The sequence below is a fragment of the Myxocyprinus asiaticus genome, chromosome 13, assembly GCF_019703515.2.
Source record: "Myxocyprinus asiaticus isolate MX2 ecotype Aquarium Trade chromosome 13, UBuf_Myxa_2, whole genome shotgun sequence".
Classification (NCBI taxonomy): domain Eukaryota; kingdom Metazoa; phylum Chordata; class Actinopteri; order Cypriniformes; family Catostomidae; genus Myxocyprinus; species Myxocyprinus asiaticus.
In genome coordinates, this window is record NC_059356.1 from 28,993,338 (window position 1) to 29,017,014 (window position 23,677).

The window sequence follows — 23,677 nt, forward strand, 5'->3', positions numbered from 1 at the left end:
TTTTTACATGTTTAGAAAAAAATTACTCATAAATGTTAAAATGCTCAAATTCAGGGGGCATTTTTGCCCCTTTATGGAAAAGTTAATTTCTGACACTGAGTCTAATTCATGATTGAATCATTCAAACTGATTTTATTAACTGGATCAATTGATTCTATGAAAAATATCTGACTCAAAATAGTGATTTGTTCACTAATCGGACATCCATACTTCTATCGTGAATATGCCAAGGACATCTGATACTGATGTCAAGAGTTTCAGTGAGTAATGACTTATGGTATGGTCAGTGAGTAATGACATTTTGATCTGTTACTCACATATTCGCTAAGATTATATGGAAAAGAGTGGCCAGGATGTTCTTCAAAGATTCACGTTTTGTGTTCCAGGGAAGAAAGAATGTAATACGGGTTTGGAATATGAGGGTGAGTTAAAAATAACAGAATTTTGGTTGGGTATGGAGAGAATAGGGGGTGAATACAGAGTGAGAAGTGCCTTAAATTCAATATTTAACAATTCAGACTTATAAGATAATTGACATGGAAACTGGATCAACATAATAAAAGTCTAAAACAATTCCGAAGCTATACAAGTGAGTTGACTTCATCATTAAGACTTAACAGCATATTAAAATATGCAATATTACATATACCACCTGTGTTTATATGGTCACCCGTCTGATATCTGCAAGTCAGATCCGGTATTTCAATTTTCGAAAAAGCTGATGTGAATGGATATGGAAGGAAGAGCTGGCACAATACATAGTAAACAACCCCCTCCTGACACAGAGGAACTTCCCACACGGACACAAACACAGTGAGTTGGAATTCTGAACAAAACTAAAAAGAGAGAGGAAAGCTCACAAGGAAGGAAAAACATGGGGTGTTAAGAAGGTCCTACTGTCGTATAGTCGGCAATCCTATCTCCGGTCCTTGCTTGATGTAGGTCTCTGTGTGTTTATGCCTGTGAGTTTGTGTGAGTCTGCCTCAGAGGGCTGCTGGGACACTCTGGGTGCTGCACAGCCACATGTCATTCAAAATACTGTATATACCAAAGCATTGCCTATAGGAGCTGCAAAGGAAAGCAATAGTAGACAGATCTAGGTCACCGTGTTCCTCACACCAGACCACTGGTACAAGCCAGAGGATGACTGTGTGCCATGGTGGATCTGAGGGAGTATACCTATGCAGCTAGATTATTTGTTCTTTACTGCTAAAAATATACTAGAGTGCTCATATACAGAGAGAAAATAAATAATATGTGTGTATTTGTGTGCTGCTTTCTTTCTTTCTTTTTTATTTCTTTTAACAGGATTAATTAGGATCAATATAGCTAGGCAGTATGTGTCCAGCAGTAATAAGTACACCTTTGTCATTTGTAATCTGTCTCTATTTCTTTCTTTTCTCTCTCTCCCTCCCTCCCTCTCTCTCTCTCTGACCAATTACAATGTGAATGTAATGATGATTAAGAAAACACTACTAGCCCATTCTAACATAAATAACTGCTTTCTGCCAGTGTAAGGATGTCTAAATTACAGTAATATAACTGTGTTTGGACACAACTAATCCATTGCAATGATACCTACATAAACAAATCTCCCAGAATGCAAGGGCTGCTTTAGTGAACAAATCAGTGAGTGTGTTTACATGGAAAATCATCTTAAAAATAGGCGTAAAGGCTCTTTTTTAGCAGGTATGGTTCAATTATGAAACTTTATCATCCATTGAACCTTCCTACTGCACAAAAGTTTCTTTGTATTGGAAAAAGGTTCTTTAGACAATAAAATTTTTTCTTTAAAACATTTTCTTTTTAGAATCTATCAGTGGTTCACTGGTTGTTTTGTTCCTTTGGGGAACCAAAAATGGTTCTCATATGGCATCGCTGTGAAACACCCTTTTACTTTGAAACCCTATAACATCATGCCAGTTTGACTGGCTTGTGAAGCTTGGCATACTACCTATGCTGTCACCACTGCAAGCATATAAGCCAGAGCCCAGCACCACACCTTAAGAATTTATCTTTTCCAGGGCAGTGTAAACACCTCTCGTGCTCTGAAACCCTAAACTAAGCTTTGCTGTTGATCTGCACCCGGTCAGCGGTACATCCCCATATCTAATGGGCACAAGCTCTGTCTTTTATGATTGGGCAGAGCTCACACTAAAGTAGCGCTCGTGGGGTCTGATTGCTTCGCTCCTGTTTCTTTCGAGGGACCACACAAAGGAGAGGCGCGAGGGCTGAATACAGAGTATGGAGATTTTCAGGAGGATTTGTCACTGACACAAGCCTTGCGAACCTCCAATGCTCAGTATATAGCGTCTTCTCCCATATGTTTCACCCGTGATGACCTGCACCCTGAGAGTGATGCGCATGGTGCAATCACGCTTGGTGGTGCAGACGAAGGGGGGGGGGGGGGGAGGAGCTATATTGCTGGAGCCCTTTGATTCCGAGACATGGTCACGTGCAGTGGACGAATAGGGTCTCTGTATTTCCCCTTGTGTGATGGAAAACAGCACTATTTCTGCTTCTGAAACTGAGCTGAATGAGGTTCTCGGCCAGGCAGTCGAGAGTCTTCAGCTCAAAGGTCCATCCCTAATGCACCTAAGTGCTCTCGACTGGACGAACGGTTCTTACCAAGCTGGCGTAAACGTGGCTTTGTGACAATGTGTGTCGCGACCAAATAAAGCTTGCCAACCTCGCTGCAGTTGCGAGGCACAAACCAATTTCAGCTTTAACCATGCCAGTTATTCTAAACTCCAGAGGGTAGGTGGCACTCAGATCCCACTGGTCACAGACAAGCCTCTGTGTCCTTTGACCTGCTTTCTGGATGCATGGCGGAGTCTTCTTGGAATTTCCAACAGGGTTTTGAGCACGATCCAAATGGGAAATGTGCTTCAGTTTAAATAGCGGCCGTCATACTTCAATGGCGGTCTCTCCCCCACCATACAGGTGTGGGACACTAAAATTCTATAACCAGAGGTACAGATTCTCCTCACTAAAGATGAAATAGTGTGTATACCAACAGGAGAAGAACAGAAAGTCTTCTACAGCCATTATTTCCTGATCACCAAAAATAAGCCTATACTGGACCTGAGACCCTTGAATCAACACTCAAGAAGTCTTTCTTCAAGATGGTAACTCAGAGACAGATGTTGTGTTATGTCAGCTCTCTGGACTGGTTTGTATCCATCGACCTGAAAGATGCAAATTTCTTTGTGCAGATTGCTCCTCATCACAGGCAGATATGCCTTTGAGGGGACTGCAAACCAGTTCAAGGTCTTACCTTTCAGGTTGTCCCTGGCACCTCACACATTCACAAAATGTGTCAATGCAGCGCTGGCTCCGCTGAAGCTGAACGGCATACGCATATTGAATTACTTAGAGGATTGGCTGTTACTGGCTCAAGCAGAGGCACAGCTGTGCAAGTACAGCGATCGGTTGCTGATGCAACTGGAGCAGTTAGCACTCAGGGTAAACTGGACAAAGAGCACATTATCGCCCAGTCAGCAAGTTTCCTTACTAGGAATGAAACTCAAATTGGTTGCCATGTTGGCTCATTTGAACAATGAAGGCTTTTAGTCCATTCTTTTATAAATTCAGAATTTCAAGCTTGGAAAAACCCTGCCATTGCCTAATTTTCAGCGAGCGCTGGGTATGGCCTCTGAAGCCGCCGTAACCCCGCTAGGCTTACTACAAATGAGACCTCTCCAGTGCTGGCTCAGCTCAAGGGTCCCTCATCATGCCTGGTGACATGGTTACCACCACCTCCTAGTGATATGTCACTGTTTGTCCATGATAGCTATTTGGAGGAGGGCCTAATTTTTTTGGAAAGGTGTGACGCTCACCAAGATAGGCAGACACAAAGTTGTCACCAAGGACACATCCAGCGAAGGCTGGGGAGCCCTGTGCAACGGACGTCCAGCATTTGGCACCTGGACAGGTGTACAAACTGGGTGGCACATAAATCGCCTGGAACTGCTAGCAGTCCTCTTTGCTCTGAAAGTCTCATGTCCTGATCCACTCAGATAACACAGCAGTCGTGGTGTGCATCCAGTAAATCGCCAAGGAGGAGTGAGGTCACGCCTAATGGCGAACCAAATTCTGCTCTTATGTCTCCTATCCATACGTGCAACGTAGTGTCAGGATGGGGGAATGGAAACTCCACCCTCAGTCAGTTCAGAGGATTTGGAGGTATCCAGGTTAGCCAAGGACCTGTTTGTCTCCCCGGAGACCACGCATTGTTGTCTCTGGTACTCCATTACAATGCAAGCTCCACTAGGCTTGGGTGTCTTAGCTCACAAATGGCCAGTGGGACGCAAATATGCATTTCCCACCCGTCCGCTTTTTACATCAAGTATTGTGCAAGATACAAGAAGACCTCTGGCCTCTGAACAGGGCTCCTCCGACACAATAGGGTTGTCGCAGCCAGTGTTAAACACCACACTAGTGGCCAGGGACCCCTCACGAGGTTGCTGTTTGGATGCAGGACTCACTCCATCCACGCTCAAAGTATATGTCCCTGCCATAGTGGCTACTCATGACCTCATTAAGGGCTTGTCAGTAAATCCAGCATTGCTAGTCACCAGTTTAAGTTGTGTTTTGTGTGCTGGTCCCCCAGCATAGCATGCTGATGTGCTGGTGGCCCTACCGGGCTTTTTAATTAGCTAAACCATCTTCACCTGAAAGACCATGCAGGTCAACCAACTTCACCAGTTGGGTTTTGCTGGTGGAAAGCATGGCTATGCTGGTCCACTAGCTAGACCAGCACCAAATCAGCACTAACCAGCATTAACCATCTTAGACCAGCATGGGAACTGCATGCTGGTTAAGCTGGATTGTTTAGCAGGGATACTCTCACTGAAGGCTTCTACTCGCTATGGCATCAGTAAAACGTGTTGGGGACCATCAGGCCCTTTCGGTCTATAACTCAAGTGCTTTTTTTTTCTTTGATAATAAGGCATGATTCGCTGAAGTTACAGCATATAATTGTTTTTAGTTGCCTGTCTGAAATATTGCCTGAAGTATATGTAAAGTTATTGAAAATGCTCATTACTTAAAGCTTTAAATCCCTAAACAAATTCACTGACCCCTTTGAGGCATGACATATTAAAAAGAATGTTCTCTACCCCACGTCCTGTCCAGTCAATGGAGGAGCTGAGGTGCATTTAGCATAATTATCATGATTATTGATACTATTGCGATGTAATGGTGTATCTCTAAGGGTTTTTTTTTTTTTCAGTTTATATTATTGTTGTTCCCTAATGTGTGCTACAGAATGGAGGGTATAGGGGATAACACAGCTGTCGTGGTGTACATACAGTAAATCGCCAAGGAGGAGTGAGGTCACGCCTAATGGCGAACCAAATTCTCCTCATATGTCTCCTATCCATACATGCAACGTAGTGTCAGGACGGGGGGATGAGAACTCCACCCTCAGTCAGTTCAGAGGATTTGGAGGTAACCAGGTTAGCCAAGAACCTGTTTGTCTTCCCGGAGACCATGCACTGTTGTCTCTGGTACTCCATAACAATGCAAGCTCCACTAGGCTTGGGTGTTTTAGCTCACAAATGGCCAGTGGGATGCAAATATGCATTTCCCCCTGTCCGCTTTTTACATCAAGTATTGTGCAAGATACAAGACAAAAAAGCCATGTTACTAGTTGTACCGAAATGGCCCAACAGCCACTGGTTCCCAGTAATGGTAGAGCTGTTAGATGCTCCCCCATGGGAAATTCCTTTTAGGACAGATCTGCTCTCACAGGCTTGGGGCATGATCTGGCATCCTCAGCGAGAGTTATGAAGACTGCATGTTTGGCCTCTGAACAGGGCTCCTCCGACACAACAGGGTTGTCGCAGCCAGTGTTAAACACCACACTAGAGGCCAGGGACCCCTCAACGAGGTTGCTGTTTGGATGCAGGTCTCACTCCATCCATGCTCAAAGTATATGTCCCTGCCATACGGCTACTCATGACCACATTAAGGGTCATACTCGCTATGGCATCAGTAAAACGTGTTGGGGACCATCAGGTCCTTTCGGTCAAAAACTCTTGCTTAGAGTTTGGACCAGGCCTGTCAAAGGATATTCTCAAGCCCAGAGAGGGTTATGTGCCCAAAGTACTGGCAACCCCCTTTAGGATTAAGATTGTTACCCTGCAGGTGTTCTCTCCTCCTCCCTTCGAATCGGGCTAGGCTAAGAGACTGCATACTAGGGGTGTGCAGCGAAGCCATTATTTTTATCTGTATCTGTTCTATTGCAAAATTATCTGTATCTGTATTCTGATAGAACCAGATGTATGACTAGCATCTTTCCCTTTCGTAGTTTGACGTGTGCAGGTATATTCAGAATAGATGTACACTCTATGGAGCATTTAACCCTTTTTTTGGAATAAAGTCTTAACCAGATTTAATCACCTTAATCGCTGATGTGGATATAAATGTGGCCAACTTTAAGAGACGGACAGACAAACTCTGCTGTGAAATCATCACTTCAGGTCATTTAACATCACGCTCAAGTTGGTTATAAAAGAATACATGGAAATCATTACTTGTGAATCATGATACATTACAATAGACATTTCAAGAAGTGAAAAATTCATATTATGTAGCATCTTAGTTAATGTTACTCTCGACAAGCTCCACAGTCTCGACTCTGTTTACAGTCTCTGCAGTTAACCAATTTGAAATCACACCGTGCACATTTTCATTCATACGGTTTATACTTTTGTTAAACTGGCTTCAAAGACTCACAAATTCATTGTAATTTTGGATATGTTTATTTAAAATGTAACTTTATCCTTGTACTTCTTGGATAATCAGTCAAACTGATGTTTTTCTTCTATTATTCGGATGAATTTGTTATTCATTTTGAAAGCATTATTCGTGCCTTTCCAAAACCGGTATTCGGCTTTGGGCACATCCCTACTGCATACACTCTGCTCTCGTTAGGGCATTGAGCATGTACACTGACTGGTACATTTTTGGAGTAAGATTACTTTTGATAATTATCAGTGCATTACTGTGCATGTAAAAAAGAATTCAAAAAATAGAAACTGAAACATTAAGCACAGCAGAAGGAAATGTAACTTGTACATCAACCCCCATCAATCTCAAAACAAAGTGAAAAGAAAACTGAATATTTATTTAAGAGACAAAGTCTAATAACACTGCCTGAAAACACCGCCCTTTCCCTATTCACTACAGCACAATTATACCCGCATAATCACTGATCTGTCAATAAATCTAATTATCTACATCATACACACAAAAACACAACTTACACTCACAAGCCTCAAACATGCAACACTGAAGGGCTTTGGTGAGATGTTGAGTGTGATGAATTACTATAGCGTTTTGTACTGGTGCATTTCAAGTCCTTAGCTAGACAGACTCTGTGCTCCTGAATTCATTTAATATCTGTGTTAGAGATGGGGAGTAATGTTGTATGTTGACTTTATAATTAAATGTGGCTTTTAGTTCATCTCTGTAATTTTAAGAGCAGTACCCTATGCTAGGCTGTGCAGTATGGTAGACCTCTGACAACTTGTCAAAATTGTCAAAGAGTGATAATCAAGTTCTCAGAATGCATAAAGCGCAGAGCACTGAGCCTTAACATTATAGCTTCATAGCTTAGCATGGTTTTTGATGGCTTCATCATGCTAATAAGCCCACAGAGGGTAAGCCCTTGTCCTGACATGGATGGAAATCCCTTTCTGCTGTGTACGTACCTCATGTCAAACTTTAGTAACACTACGAGGACTGTACAAGTGGCCTAGGGGTGGGATGGAAGGTGAGCATTAGTATGTGGCAAAAATATTAACCACATTATGGTTTCACTTTTGTGAAGTAATTAAACAAAGTTTAATATACTGTGTTGAAAGCTTTGGTCAAATTTTGGTCTGACTGCAGTAACTAGCATTGCTTGACTTAAAGGTGAAGTGGGTTAAATTTCAAATGTTAATTTCAATGTTAAAATACTTTCTTGTATCCCATCTTAATATTAAGAGACAACTACAGAATATATACTATATATATGACTATAGCTGTCTGTTTGTTGTAATAATGCCAGAGCAAGGGTGTTTAGGAACCTGTTTGAAAGTAATATTTTTGTAATAGAGCAGAAATTACACACTTCACCTTTTAAGAGACTCAGATCCAATTAATATCTAGAAAAAAATAGTTTTAGACATATGCATTACAGACTATAATCTAGCTAATCATCAGTAGTGTGTTTGAGTTCATGCACAGTATATCATGACATTTGTATGGTTATATCCAGGTTAATATTTGCAATATCCACCAGTGGATATTTGTTCTTCCTTTAGACATACAACACAAACACTGGTAGTCTCATACATACATGTTACATTACATCTGCATGTATGATTTAGACACAGCATAACATAAAGACACAGCACAACACAACAAATAACAGTCCACAAACATTACACAATAAAGAAAAACAAAACACTAAGAATAAATGACCAAAAATAATACAGGGAACAGTGATCAGAAATATGTGATGAGGTACTGGAGCTCTGTATGTTATGATTGATAATGTACATTCAGAAAAAATCACCTTTATATGCAGAATATAGATGCACAGAGCGGTACAGAACATTCAACATTGTAAGGAATTAAACAAATAAATCCCATGTACATATAGAACAGTACCCAATGAGGGAGTTTTACATGTCGTATTTTAAAAATATGCAGCCAAATACATAACAGACAGAAATATTGTGTGTGGTGTTGACATTTAGTCTCAGACAGTATAGCACACAACAAAACAACACACGCTGTGAAAGAATATTCAGATCATGTATGATAGTGTCATACATGCAGGACACAGTTAGTGATGGTCAAAAAGTGGCACATTCATACACATCCCATTCACTTTGAACAGTTCGATTTAAGAGACGATAAATTACTTTGCTTCTCAAACACTTGCTGTAGTTCCTTTCCCTCACCTTTCATAGAAAGCAACATTTCAGTAACCTCTAACTAAAAGTAAACCTGATTTAGCATACCATAAAATTTAAGTGGAATTACCAAAATCATAAAAAAGCTTTGTAAATATATTATTGATTCTCAAATAAAAAGTGTCATGCCTCTAAAATCTCCATTGTACCTGTGACATCATCAGTAAATTCTGGTCAACCAATCACAGAAGCCATAGTTGGCTCAGACTGGCCCACAGTACCAAACACTGCCCCCCACATAATGCAGCACTTCACAATAGAACCAGGGCTCCTTATAAAGAAAATATAACAGAAACATTAAAATGAATTCATTTAGAGTCTTTGTGGGGGATGTGTTCTAAAAGGGCCAGTGTAAGCACAATACCTCAAGTGAGGTTCCCCCCGAAGGCCAGTGACCTGAACAGAATGAGAGTATTGACCCCTCTAGAAGCGTTATCGGCCAGGTCAGTCGCCACTCTCTATTCAATTTTTACTGCACTGCAGTCAAAATCTCACACTGATGCAATCTGGAACTCTGACAGTTGGCTTTAATGTCTATGGGAACTGCTGAATGACTAGGAAACTGGACTGGATTCGTGATTCAGCAATTATGCCAGTTTGTTTATTAATTTAGGTGATATACTACAGCATATCTTTATAACTAATCTATAATTTAATTCATTTGAGCAGTCATGTTAATATTTAAAGAAAGTATATGCATATCCTCTGATATTTAAAAGTTTATGCACAGCTCAAACTGTAGCAAGCAGTTAGGCTTTTGCGACAACTTCAAAAATAAACTGGAAAGGACATGGAGCACCATTTATGTATATGGTGATACATGATATGGTTAATTGCTAATGAATTGTCTAGCTTATAAGGACCCCTGGAGAGAGAATCCTGATGCTTTTGTGTTACAGTGAGAAGTGAGGTTAAATGAGAGTACAGGGGAAAATCAATCAGTCTGCAGAGGGAGAGAGAGGGAGGGAGAGACAGACAGACAGAGAGAGAGGGTGGGGGATGGGGGGGGGGGGGACTGCAGCCCTGCAGTGCAGCATTATTTCTATGCTTTAAGACAATGGCTAGAGAGGAAGATGACCACAGTGCCGCCAGTCAACGTGCTGTCGCCAGCATCCAGACTGCAGTTCTGCACAAATTCAGCTTCACCGCCAGAGTCAGTCAATGGCCAGGCCAAAGGGTGTCTGTCAAACCTCTCAATATGCTGAAGTCCTCTCAGAAGATATAAAACACAAGCAACAGCAACAACAACAACAACAACAACAACAAAAACAGCACCACTTCAAAATAACACTTTACAAGGAATAAATCATTGATAAAAGGGGGAAAGAAAAATATGGGATGATTTTTCAAAGCACAACAGCAATAAAATAATAATAATAATCACCTTAGTGCATCTTGGGAGCAAATGGGTGTCTGAATATTAAAGTTAAAACCAGGTTAATCAATTTGCACAGTTTTTGGAAGGCCAAATGTCTGTGCACGGAATGTCATAGCTTGAACAATCTTCAACCCTTTTGTTGTATATTCCATTATGTTTTGCTTAGTCCCAGAATGCTCTCTTCCACTGTTTCCTTAGCAACAGTGGGCAGGAAGGAGTGAGAGGGCAGAAGGTAGAAACAGAAAGACAGAGGAAAGAGTGGGGAGAAAAGAGAAAAAGAATGCATGCTGTGGTGATTTAGGAAGAGAGGGAGAGAAGTAAACTTAAAACATGTTTTAAAAGAACACACAGAAAAGCAATAGCACAAACTTAAACTGAAACAATATATACTGTGTATACTGTATATTTTGTATATAAACATATACACCTCCTGACAACCCTATAAACACACCTACAGGTCAATATTATGGAATCTAAAAAAAAGAGTGCAAAAACTTCACTGTGTACAACCTCTCCAAACTTTTGACCTTTCCTGACCGGTGCTCTGTTGCATTGGTCAACAGATTTCAAAGTGTATTTGATGAGGGAGTGTAACCACAGTAAAACACAGACTGTGGGTACACAGGAAAAGAGTGAGAGTGAGAGAGAAAAAGACAGTGAAGGAGAATGCAAATGATTGGACACATTAGAGACAGTCATATTAAATGTATAGTTCACCCAAAAATGAAAATTATCTCATCATTTACTCACCCTCATGCCATCCCAGATGTGTATGACTTTCTTTCTTCAAACAAAGATTTTTAAAAGAATGTTTCAGCTCTGTATGTCCATACAGTGCAAGTGAATGGTGACCAGAACTTCGAAGGCCCAAAAAGCAGTATCAAAGTAATCCATAGAACTCCAGTGTTTAAATCCATGTCTTCTGAAACAATATGATAGGTGTGGGTGAGAAACAGATAAATATTTAAGTCCACTTTTAACTGTAAATCTCCACTTTCACTTGCACATTCTGGTGTGGAAGTAACTTTCACATTCACATTCAGCCACCTACTGGTTGAGGCTGGTCAAAGGTGGAGATTGTTAGTAGAAAAAGGACTTAAATATTGATCTGTTTCTCACCCACACCTATCATATCGCTTCAGAAGATATGGATTAAACCACTGGAATCGTATTTTTGGACCTTCGGAGTTCTGGTCACCATTCACTTGCATTGTATGGACCTAAAGAGTTGAGATATTCTACTAAAAATAAGAAGAAATGAAAGTCATACACATCTGGGATGGCATGAGGGTGAGTAAATGATGAGAGAATTTTCATTTTTTGGTGAACTATTTCTTTAAGGACGAAAGGCCTCACAAGGGGTTATATGGTTATATGTGGCCATTTTGCCCTGACTTTCCATTTGGCTCTAAACATAGTTTATAGAAAACTTTGCAGTGTCCATTGGTAACAACTTCATCAGAGCATATTGTGTCCTGTTACCATGGCAACAGCCCAGTTATGTCATTACAGCCCTTCATGAACTTACCTGTATGTATGTGTGTTTTTTTAATCCTAACTCTCTGGTCTGTCTGGTCTGTGTATGTCTATCCAGGGGCTGTACTACAGAAACTTCTTAAGTTAAATATCTGATAAGTTCCAAATGAGATCCTGACTGAAACTGACATATAAGAGATGAGATAGGATTCTAGTATTAGGATGTTTCTGTTATACAACCCCAGCTGTTTATCTCTTAGTCAGCCTCTCTCCCATGTTCATGTGTCACTTTCTAGACTATTTGCCAACCGGACTGCACACCTCATTATGTGCATTATGTGTATGTGAGACAGAAGTGTGTCCCTGATCAGTTAGACTACAGGACTGTAGCACACAACCTAACAGCATCAGAGGCCACTGTTTCAGCACAGCTCTAGAGAGCAATTCGAATATGTTTTTGCAGGGGGCAGAAGTGGCCCTAAGCTTTGACCTGGGATCAGTGTTGCGCCCCATGTTACGAGATACCAGGGTCAGAAATGAACCAAAGCTCTTGGCAAAAATGTTAGTGATAGTGACAAAAAATGACATATATTAAAAATTTAAGGGAAAAAATGCCACCATAGTAAATTCCTATATTTTTCTGCTTTCTAATGTTTGATACACTATTTGGCCAAAAGTATGGGTTCACTCCCTTCTAATTAACAGGGTTTGGCTAGTTCAGTGAAAACAAATCTTAATGCTACACCATACAGTGACATTCTAGAATCTAGAGAATTGTATACTTCCAACTTTGTTGCAACAGCTTGGGCAAGGCCTTTTCTGTTCCAGAATGACCTCTACACTGTGCACATACTCCTGTGCACAAATCGAGGTCCATGAAGAAATTGATTATTAAAGGCCCCTGCACACTTCCAAAGAAATCGAAGAATGAACAAGTGTGACGTCATTTAGAAAAAAAAAAAAGAAAAAAAAGTGTTTTTGAGTTCGCTTCAGTGGTTTGTAACAGCTCACAAGGGTGAACTTTCAGGAAAACTTTTTACTGGCTGCTAAACACCTTCTTACTGACACTGGTCTACGTCATCGGTAGGTGTGACCTGGAGCTCCACCTACTTTGAGGCCGACAGCTAATTCCCATTCAGTCAGTTAAGATCAGTCAACATGAACACAGAGTGTGCAGAGTTATTAGCAAGCTGGTGCAAATGTACCTACATCTGTTCGATCGTTCACGTAGAGACAATTTCCAAGAACATGTCATGCAATGTTTTTGTTTAATAAGTCTACAAAAGGAATTAAATCTACTCAAATACTCTTAATTGCCCATTTACTCATGTTCCATCTGCATCCGAAAGCCATTCACACATCTGCCCAAAGTAAGATATGCCTAATATAATTCTTTTGCCTGTATTTTGCACATTAACACTCTTTTATGCATCTATATTTGCAGTAGTATTATTATTATATATAATTATTTAAATATAACTTTTTATAATTATTTAATCATTATATAATGAATTATTGTTATTTGAGGGCTTTTCTCAACAAATATTTATATATGCGATTATTTCGATTAATTAATCGACATCTCGTGTAATTAATTTGATCAAAAAATGTAATTGAATGAGAGCCCTATTTAAAACTCAGAATAATGACCTTCAAAACCTCATCTGTTTTTCCTCCCACATTTACTTTTCATGATGCTATTAATTTGGTTTATGTTTAAGATTTAGGATGGGGAGGTAGGTTTTGTTGATTTAAAACTTGATAGGCATTAACCTTAAAAACCTCATTTTCATAGATGCTGACTACACCCCTGGAGTCGCGAGTTCGAATCCAGGGCATGCTGAGTGACTCCAGCCAGGTCTCCTAAGCAACCAAATTGGCCCGGTTGCTAGGGAGGGTAGAGTCACATGGGGTAACCTCCTCGTGGTCGCTATAATGTGGTTCATTCTCTGTGGGGTGCATGGATGCCGTGGAGAATAGCGAAAAGCCTCCACACGCGCTATGTCTCCGTGGTAATGCGCTCAACAAGTCATGTGATGAAATGCGCGGATTGACGGTCTCAAATGCGGAGGCAACTGAGATTCGTCCTCCGCCACCTGGATTGAGGTGAGTCACTACGCCACCACGAGGACTTAGAGTGCATTGGGAATTGGGCATTCCAAATTGGGGAGAAAAAGGGGAGAAAAAAAAAAACATTTTCTTGGGAGAAATTTAAAATCAGTTTTAAATGCATCAGTGCCAAATATCAGCACAAATGTCCACATACATTTGGCCTTGTAGTGTATCTTTCATAATATTCTAACTAGTTATGGAGTAACCTGTAGCTGTCAGATATCTGTATTCGAAAAAAAAAATGCCCTCTGAAAAGCAACTGAATACTTTTGGGAGCAAATATTGAAAAGTTCATTTCTGACACAGTAATATACAACGATATTCACAGCTGGAACATTGGAGCTCACTGTTCCTAGTGGCTCATCCATTGGCTGTGATGAAACACTGGTCAGTTGACCCCAGAGTGGAGAGCAGTTCCAGGAGAGAGAAGAAACCAGCTTTATACAAATAAAAAGCAAATAAAACACAACCCCTCTCAGTGACCGTTCACCAAAACCCCTAGGCATGAAGTCAGAGGTGGGAGACGTCAGCATTGCCCTTTTCTTTTACCTCTGCCTGGTCAACAGTGTGAGTGTGAAATGTGACAAATCATAGTGAGCACTGAAATCTTGCACATTCTCTGCAAATGAGGGGCACTTTACTAAGGTGAAAGGTCACTGTTAGGGAGAAAAAGGAGGAGGAAGAAGTCACAGCAACACCAAATGGAACACAGTGCAGACACACGACAACACACAAACAAGGGAAGACAGTGTAACAGTGTAGCAACAAGAGCTGACATACAAACGCATGACACGACACAACCTGAGGAAGGAGATAACACAACAACAGCTCATCAGACAGGCGCACCTCAAAACACACATCAGAAAATACAACATCCCCAAACACACACACATACAAACAAATAACCCTCATGAAAGAAACATATTTAACATATTTTAAATTAATCAAAGGTGTGTCATTTGTATCATTAGGCTAGGTGTTTGAACTTGAGTGTTATGAACTATTCTGGCCTGAAGGATGATGTTCTGATTTAACATTAGTATTGGGAACAGCGTTAACAAATGTGGAATCCTTAAAGTCTAGTGCTCAGTCAAGAGAAAAGAGTGTGGAAGTTGATTAAACAGGGAGGAAGAAAATAAGAAATATGGATGAAAGAATCAAAGACTTGAGCGAAAACAAGCTGAAAAGTCAAATACAATTAGAATGAAAGAGGTTTACTTGAAAGGGAAGAAAAAGACAGAGACATTGAGAGAAAGAGTGTGAGAGAGAAAGTGAGGTGACTTTTATGAGAACTATGAAAAGGTGAGCACTAAAATGAAATCATTCATATAATTTAACATCACTTAATCCTGGAAACATCCAGTGGAACTTGTAATGTCAGTCCAAGCAAACAATTATTCACTTGTGACTCAAAGAGAAAGAGGAGACAACGACTCCAGTGTGAGTGATGGTGTGTCAATATGCATGGAAGATTAGATTAAATGTACACATTTCTAAAAAAAAAACTAAAAAAAACATACAGTATAATGTAATATCCTACACCCCAAACTACTAACCCCCTTAACAAAAAATTAAGCATCATGCATTTTTATACAGGCATCAGTCTCTCTTAAAGTTCATAGTAAGAGTTGTGTCAGTGTGAACTACAGTTTAGCATTGTGGGTGCAAGAGTGTGAGTATTAATGTTGGTGTTTCATATTTGTTGTTGCTTTAAGTATGAGTGTGTTTGCAATATACATACAATTGATAGTGTGTGTGTATGTGGACTAGTGGGATTTTGTGTTCAAAGACAGCATATTGGTATTAATGTAGAATGCAATAATAAAATATTGACGATGTAGACACTGAATTACATTTTGACAGTGTGGAATCAGCTAGTCCCTATGCTGCAGCACATGTGGCATTTTTGAGTGTTACCTCTGTTTCATTATGGTTTGATCCAGGAAGAGGCAGAATTCGCATTGAGGTCCTGCTGTAGCAGTGGGCCTTCTGGTTTGAACCACTCCTCTCCTGGTGGGGAGACTGGGTTGGCGACTGCAGCTTCTAGTGTTTTTGTGGAGGGGTTGTAGGATTTGGTTGTGTAAAGGGGTGTGTTTGGGATCAGTGGAGGTTGGTGAAAGGGGCAGCAGCAGGATAGTGTGGTATAGAAATGAGGACATTAGCAGTAAGTAGAACAAAACGTGGACAGATATAAGAGGATGTGACATAGAGAGGGTGTGAGGAACAGAAGATCAGGAGGAAAGAAGGCAAGATGAAGGAATGGAGAGAAAGGGCCAAAAAAAAAAAAAAAGGAAAAAAAAAAGGAGTCAAGGCAGGGTGGGAATCCAGGGAAGGAGAGAGAATGAAATAATAAATCAATGAATGAGAGCAAGAGAGAGCAAGAGCAAGCCAGACAGACAGACAGAAATACAGATAGACAGACAGACAAACAGAGAGAGAGAGACAGACAGACAGATACTGTAGATAGATAGATAGATAGATAGATAGATAGATAGATAGATAGAAGAGCATTTTAAGAGCTTGTTGGCCAGATGCAGTGAATATGTTTGATAAATTGGTATAGTGTAAATTATTTAAATTGTGCTATGATGATTTTTGCTGAAAAATCCTGACATTATCAAAGATTTTAAGCTATTATTGAGGATATGAATTGAATTATTACTGCGTGTATTAATGATGATGGCTCTTCAGTATGATTAATGTGGTGATTATGAGGAGAAATGCTTAAGGAGAAGGTTGGGAGCTCTGCTATTCTTTATATGGATGCGAGTGTGTCTGTTTTAACGCATATTGAGGTGTGCATGTATATACGCTTGTAAAAGTTCAATATCACTACAGAAGTTTTTTGTGATGTTTACCAGCTACTTAGTCACCTGAGCATGAATAACTTACCTTTCTTGATATGGTTCTTTGCAATGAATATTGAAAGTGTGAGTATAATCAGATTTGTTTGTGTGTGGGTGCTGCGTACCTTTCCTGACATTGCTGTCTGTGGTGCGGAACTCTCCAGTACTGAGGAGGAAGCAGGCCCGATCATGGGGGTAACGCTCACGCCCCGTGCCTGTTCCCATTCCACCAGTGGCTGGACTCCTGTCATCTGGCCCCAGCACCTGGTCTATGGTGGGACAGTCCTCATTAGCCAGGGCTGCATTTGCAGCATCACCATTCTGCTTTGAGTCTGACAGAGGAAGGAAGGAAAGAAGAAAGAAAAGAAGAAAAGAAGGAAAGAAAGAAAGACAAATTAGAGACACATATATGTCATATTTGATGATATTAGAGAGTCATAATATCATGAAAACACATTGGGTGGAGGGAAGAGAAAAATCTGTATGAAAAGGGATGAATAAAAAGAAGCAAAAATAGAGATGTGCAACAAAAAGTTGGAGGAAAAGAAAGAGAGGGGAAGAGAGAGAGGGAGCAGGACAAAAGAGCATCAGCCTCACTTGATTAAAATAGTGCAGGGGAGCAGGCTCAGAACATTACACACACACACACACAACATCATACACAAAATGAATAAGTGTTTCGGAGAGCGGGAAAAGGATAGTGAGATGCACACATTAAACAAAGAAGCTACAGGGGCACTTGTTCTTATAGCTTTTGACACAGCTGTCAAATCTAATCTGACATGAGTTACTGCTCAACAATTTACAGAAATAAGCCATGGGGCAACGCTGCTAAAGACATGGAAAGAGATAGAAACACGAGGAGGGAGGAAGGGGGAAAAAATGGCATAGAGACCTGTTCTGCAATTGGACCTCATTTGAAGAAATTACACATCTTTATCTGAGAAAGAAGCAGTGTAAATAGCCAGGAAATCTGCTTACACACACAAACACACTGGACAGGTGACAAAAGGTGATGAATGGATGTGTAATGTTTGAAACAAAGGTCCATAGCAAAGGTCATGACATAAGGTTCACTAGACTAGAGATAACACACTTCCCTGACAGCTAAGTCATTAACCTTTAAAAACCTCTGCATAAAACAGCTACAGAACCTGAACACCTCCCCCACCCACCAAATAATACAAACACACTCACACATGCATGGGGACAGGAGACAAAACAAATGACTTCATTTAAAGGTGAAGTGTGGAATTTCTGCACCATTAGCATCACTAAATGAAATTGCAAAAATGCTGATTATTTTCAAACGAGTCTCCTGAACACTCTCCTAGGGCCTAAAATTCACGTCATTGGTTCAGCCAATGTTGCTGTGTCAGGATGGTCGGGATGCTTAAACAAAAAGCAAAGTTTTAAAAGTGCCACAGAGTTTACACATTTTAGTAAAATATGCCAATGAATGGCTTACTTATATTAAGTTTATATTAAGCTGAGAAACGAGAAAATAATTTAATATTAAAATTACACTTTTATTGTCACCTTTAAGTTTTATACTTTATTTAGTTTTATACTACTTTATAGAGGTTCATTACATGTACATGTCCATTACACGTCGGAGTCTAAGATAGAGGAGGGCACATGTGCTCGTGATGTTTATGTTGTCTTTTATTTCTTGGGAACTTTCAGCAGTCAGAACTCCTAGAAAGAGCAAATATATATAAATAAATAAATAAATAAATAAATAAATAAAGAGGACTTTAAACTACTCAGCTTTTGTCCACTTCAGAAGATGCTTAATGATGTTACTTTTTTTTTATTTTATTGTCCAGTTATTTTATGCAATGCAATGCAATGTCAGATCTAATACAGTCATCTGTATCATTGGTGTTCAAAATTGTGTATTGTAATCTGTATCTTTAGTGTTGAAAGTTGAAAATCAGCAGAGAGGTACAGCAGAGAGTAGATGTCAGCAGTGTGCTGATGATTTAAAATGTCTAATCCAAAATTTCTTACTGGCCATGAAACTGTATTTTGGATAAGGTTTATATTAAGGCTAATATTAATTTTAGCTCTCTTTTTATTCGCATTTTAAAGACCAGCGGAGGTCTCTGTGTCACCTGCAGCATCAAATACAAGATAAGCCAGTCATCGTCTCTCAGTGAAACTGTGCTGGACACAAAACATGAAGGCACATCATGATTATGTTCCTCATATTTTCGTATTGGTAGCTTAATGTAAGGAATATTCCACTTATGTGTTGTTACATGGAGTTCTGGATGAAAAAAAAAAACTATATCCTAAATTTAAAATTAATGTAAGTACATTTTCCACTGAGGTGTTAGAAGACGCACAAGTCGTATCCAATGAAGTAGAAGGTTTGATTTTAATAGATTGTGTCACATCCGTGAGGATCAGAATATCGTATTTACAATTCAATTTTAACCATGTATTATGTGCAATTTCTCATAAAGTTACCAGTCAAATGGCAAGTAACTCTTTTTTTTTTTAACTCACAAATGGTGCTTGGTAAGTGCTAGATTTGGATCATTTCTAGGCTTTTTGTATAGAGCAAATATAGCATATGTTAATCTAAGAGGGTTGTGACTAATCTGCCTCATGTTACTCTTAGCATGGGGTGTGTGTATTTCTGTGTTCTGTACAGTAATGACAGAAGGAGCTCTTTCGGCTGTGTGAACTCGCTGGCTGATCTTGACTGGCACTGTCACATGCAGAAAGACACACACACACACACACACACACACACAGTCACACACACAAATAGGACTGTGAGCTCCAAGTCCATCATCCACTTGCTGTCAGACCTGAGAGCTGGTTGCTGTGTTCATGCTTATATTTATTTTACTTTGGAAGTGTTGATAAGGGCAGGGAAGAGAGGGAGTGGGATTGGCTGGGATGTTTTCTGGGATGTAATCTAAAATACTGGTGCATGTATAAGCATAATCCTGCTATAAATTTAATAACATTTCTGTCAAGCATGGCCATGACCATCAATTTTGCATGTAAATACTCTCAAATATTTGTGTATATACAGTATATATGTGTAGACAGATTTACACAAAAATTATATAATATAAACTCATGGAATAATTATTCAAAATGATTTAGGCTGAATTGGAATGCCCGCCATTGTACAAAGTTGTCATTATACAGTATAAACAAAGTTGTACACATCACAGCAACACTTTGAGTGTTCATTATTTTGGTGTAATTTGGTATATTGGTTATAGTTACTAATAATAGTGTAATCTCAGCTCTGTTTAAAGGGATAGTTCACCCCAAAATAAAAATTCTCTCATAATTTATTCACCCTCGTGCCATCCCAGATGTGTATGATTTTCTTTTTTCTGCTGAACACAAAGGTTTTTAGAAGAATGTCTCAGCTCTGTAGGTCCATTCAGTACACGTGAATGGTAGCCAGAAATTTGAAGCTCCAAAAAGCACATAAAGGCAGAATAAAAGTAATCCATATGACTCCAGTGGTTTAATCCCTATCTTCAGAAGAGATATGATAGGTGTAAGTGAGAAACAGAACAATACTTAAGTCCTTTGTTAATATAAATGATCCTCCCTACCCAGTAGATGGACAAAGAATGTGAATCGCCAAAAACAAAAGAAGAATGTGAAAGTGAAAGTGGAGATTTTGGTGATTTTTAAAAAAATATGTTTCTGTTTCTCACCCAAACCTATCATATCACTTCTGAAGATATGGATTTAACCACTGGAGTCATATGGATTACTTTTATGCTGCCTTTAAGTGCTTTTTGAACTTCAAAGTTCAGAGTTTAAATATTCTTCTAAAAATATTCATTTGTGTTTAGCAGAACAAAGAAAGTCATACACATCTGGGATGGCATGAGGGTGAGTAAATGATGAGATAATTTTCATTTTTGGGTGAACTATCCCTTTAACAAATTTTACCATGTTTAAGTCCATTCTGGAAAAGTCTGTTTTATTTTATTTTATTTTATTTTATTTTATTTATATATTTTTTCAGATTTCGTCTGGGCCTACCTATAAGTGCAATCACTCATAGCTTTTTAGCCTTTCATTGCTCTTAAATTATTTTATGATGGGTGAGATGGACACAAAATCACACTCACTTCTAAGTGCAGGACAAGTGTTGAGCGTCAACAGCAACAACACATAAGATCAACAATATTTTGATTATTTTTGGTAATACATCCTGCTAGTGCATAGACACTTCTGCTTGACACACACACACAAAGACATGTAAACACATGTGTACATACACACTCACACACACCTGCTCTGTTAATCTCTATGATTTCCTCCTGCGCAAGAGGACAGTCTCCTGCCATGCTTCCAGAGCCCACCATACTGCCCAGCACATTACCCATGATCCTGTGTGGCGAGGCAGTCGCCATGGCCAAGGCGTCTGGTTTACAGTAGTTTGGCGATCCAGGCTGTGGAGCCCGTGGGATGTGCTTATTCTTTTTCTTGGGCAGCTTCTGCTTGGCCATGGCCAGAGAGTAGTACATGCCGAAGTTGTTAACAATGACGGGCACTGGCATGGCGATGGTCAGCACACCCGCCAAGGCGCAAAGGGCACCCACTAACATACCAGACCACGTCTCTGGATACATGTCACCGTAGCCCAGCGTCGTCATGGTCACCACTGCCCACCAGAAGCCTATGGGGATGTTTTTGAAGGTGGTGTGTTTGCTTGCTGTGATGTCGTCCGGGTCTGCGCCGATGCGCTCGGCGTAGTAAATCATAGTTGCGAAGATGAGCACTCCAAGAGCAAGGAAGATGATGAGAAGCAAGAATTCATTGGTACTGGCGCGAAGCGTATGGCCCAGCACTCTTAGCCCCACAAAATGGCGCGTGAGCTTGAAGATTCGAAGGATTCGGACGAATCGCACCACGCGCAAAAAGCCCAGCACATCTTTGGCGGCTTTAGAAGAGAGGCCGCTCAGCGCCACCTCCAGGTAAAAGGGTAGGATGGCTACAAAGTCGATGATGTTCAACGTGCTCTTGAAGAACTCGGCCTTGTCTGGGCAGAAGATGACACGGGCAAACACCTCGATGGTGAACCAGATGACACACATTCCTTCTACATAGGTAAGCCATCTGTCAGTCACTACCTCAAACACAATCTCCTCCCGCGTGACGTTCCCCACTGTCACATTCTCTGTCTTATTGATGATGGTGTTGAAGGCCTCGTGTGTCTCCAAGCAAAATGTTGAGATGGAGATGAGGATGAACAGGAGCGAGCCGAACGCCACATACTAAAAACAGAGAGAAGACAGAGAGAAGAGATAGCGAGACAGAAAGAGAGGGAGGGAGACACAAAGAGAGATGAGAAGATGAGTACATTGACAATATAAAGTAAAATTGAAGTGAGTACAAATTAGGTGTCCCATTTCATTTTTAAAGCCTAAAGGCACAAATCACATGTTCTTTGAATTGAGAATTAACTATATGTTAGATTACTAACTCTGAATAATAACTCTTATTGAATATAAAATTAAAGGTGCACTGAGTAACTTTTTCCCCTTAGAAATGAATTGTAATTTTGAAACATATGTATAAAATCATGACCACTTACATGAGATGAGGACTCTAGTCATATCAGTAACCTTATTAAAGCTGTTTAATTCTACACAGGGGAGGGGTGCTCTCATGGGGGCTGCCATTTTAGACTCACATGATTAGCTGAATCTCAGTAAGCGTCTTTTTATTGTACACTTTCACTCTTGGATTAAATTAATCATGGCTGATTGTGAATAGTGATTTTCTACAATGGCATCAGTCACTGAAAACTATTGATTTTGAATGATGCTGCATCCACACTACTAGGTGTCATTGTAAGTCCAAGATGACAAACAAAAAGATACTGAGTGCACCTTTAACTTAGCATATACAAACACATTTTGTGGAATAAATGTTTGATAACTACAAAACAAAGGGACATGGCTTAATTAAGGCTAAGGCCACGTCCACACTAATCCATTTTTTGTTTGGAAACACATTGATTTTGCCACGTTTGCGCCTCTCATTCACACTGGAACAGCATTGAAAAACGCTCTCTAGTACCGCATACTTTGGAAAATGCTGAAGTTTCAAATAAAACAAATTAGTGTGGACTGCAAGCCTATTCTGACCCATTTTTTTTTTTTACATAAATACTATCTATTGATTCTATGTTTGTTTAATGTTTACATCTAGAAACAGTGGAATCACACAAATTAAGGTTTTAAACTGTTCCAAATTTTAGTTACAGTGTTGCAAAAATGGCAAACGTCATAAACAATAAAAGAGATTAAAACAGCTCATATAATATTTAGTTTGTCCTCATGAGGTGGAACAATATTTGAAGGTTAAATGACTTAATTTTTTTAAGAGTTTTAAGCCCTATTTAGTACCCTTTCATGGAAAATGCCATTCATTGTTAAGTGTTGAAACATGGAGTTGTCATACCATTTCTTGAACCTAAGCTCAAGCTAGACTCATCTTTACCTGACTTTGTTTCGATAATGACAAATCAAGAGAACAAACAAGCTCATTTTACGATTAACATCATAATGCTATTGGACTTCAGGTATAATAATACAGCCCTTGTTAATAAGACACACCAATGACTCATTGTCCTGTGTTTTTCTTCTACAGTCTACGTCACAGAATTACACGTTTGCATCTAAGATTGCTGTGATGCAGTTTGGACCACTGCAGAGGACCTTCTCAATCCGAGTGAGACAACATACCACAGACAGGAGGCGCCAAATACAACAAAAAACAAGGAGAGAAAAAGAACAAAAATGCTTAAGGCACTGAAAACAGTGGAAATGGTGTGAATGCAGCAGTCTCATTGACACACAGCACTGAGGTAAGGATACACCACAAAGGGAGAA

General features: G+C 39.8%; 1 protein-coding gene across 6 annotated transcripts in view; it reads right to left on the bottom strand.

Annotated features, from left to right (window-relative positions):
- The window catches only part of LOC127449939 (potassium voltage-gated channel subfamily C member 1-like), a 99,939-nt gene that overhangs the window by 12,555 nt on the left and 63,707 nt on the right, over positions 1-23,677 (bottom strand). For 4 of the 6 annotated variants that reach the window (XM_051713580.1, XM_051713578.1, XM_051713575.1 and 1 more), the window contains exons 3-4: positions 21,070-22,054; positions 16,910-17,116 (exon numbers count right to left, since the gene is read on the bottom strand). In XM_051713580.1, coding sequence (XP_051569540.1) covers positions 16,910-17,116; positions 21,070-22,054 — 1,192 coding nt within the window. Of the gene's footprint in view, positions 1-15,047; positions 15,982-16,909; positions 17,117-21,069; positions 22,055-23,677 lie in introns of those variants that run through there. The other 2 variants (XM_051713576.1, XM_051713577.1) reach the window with 2 other exon arrangements.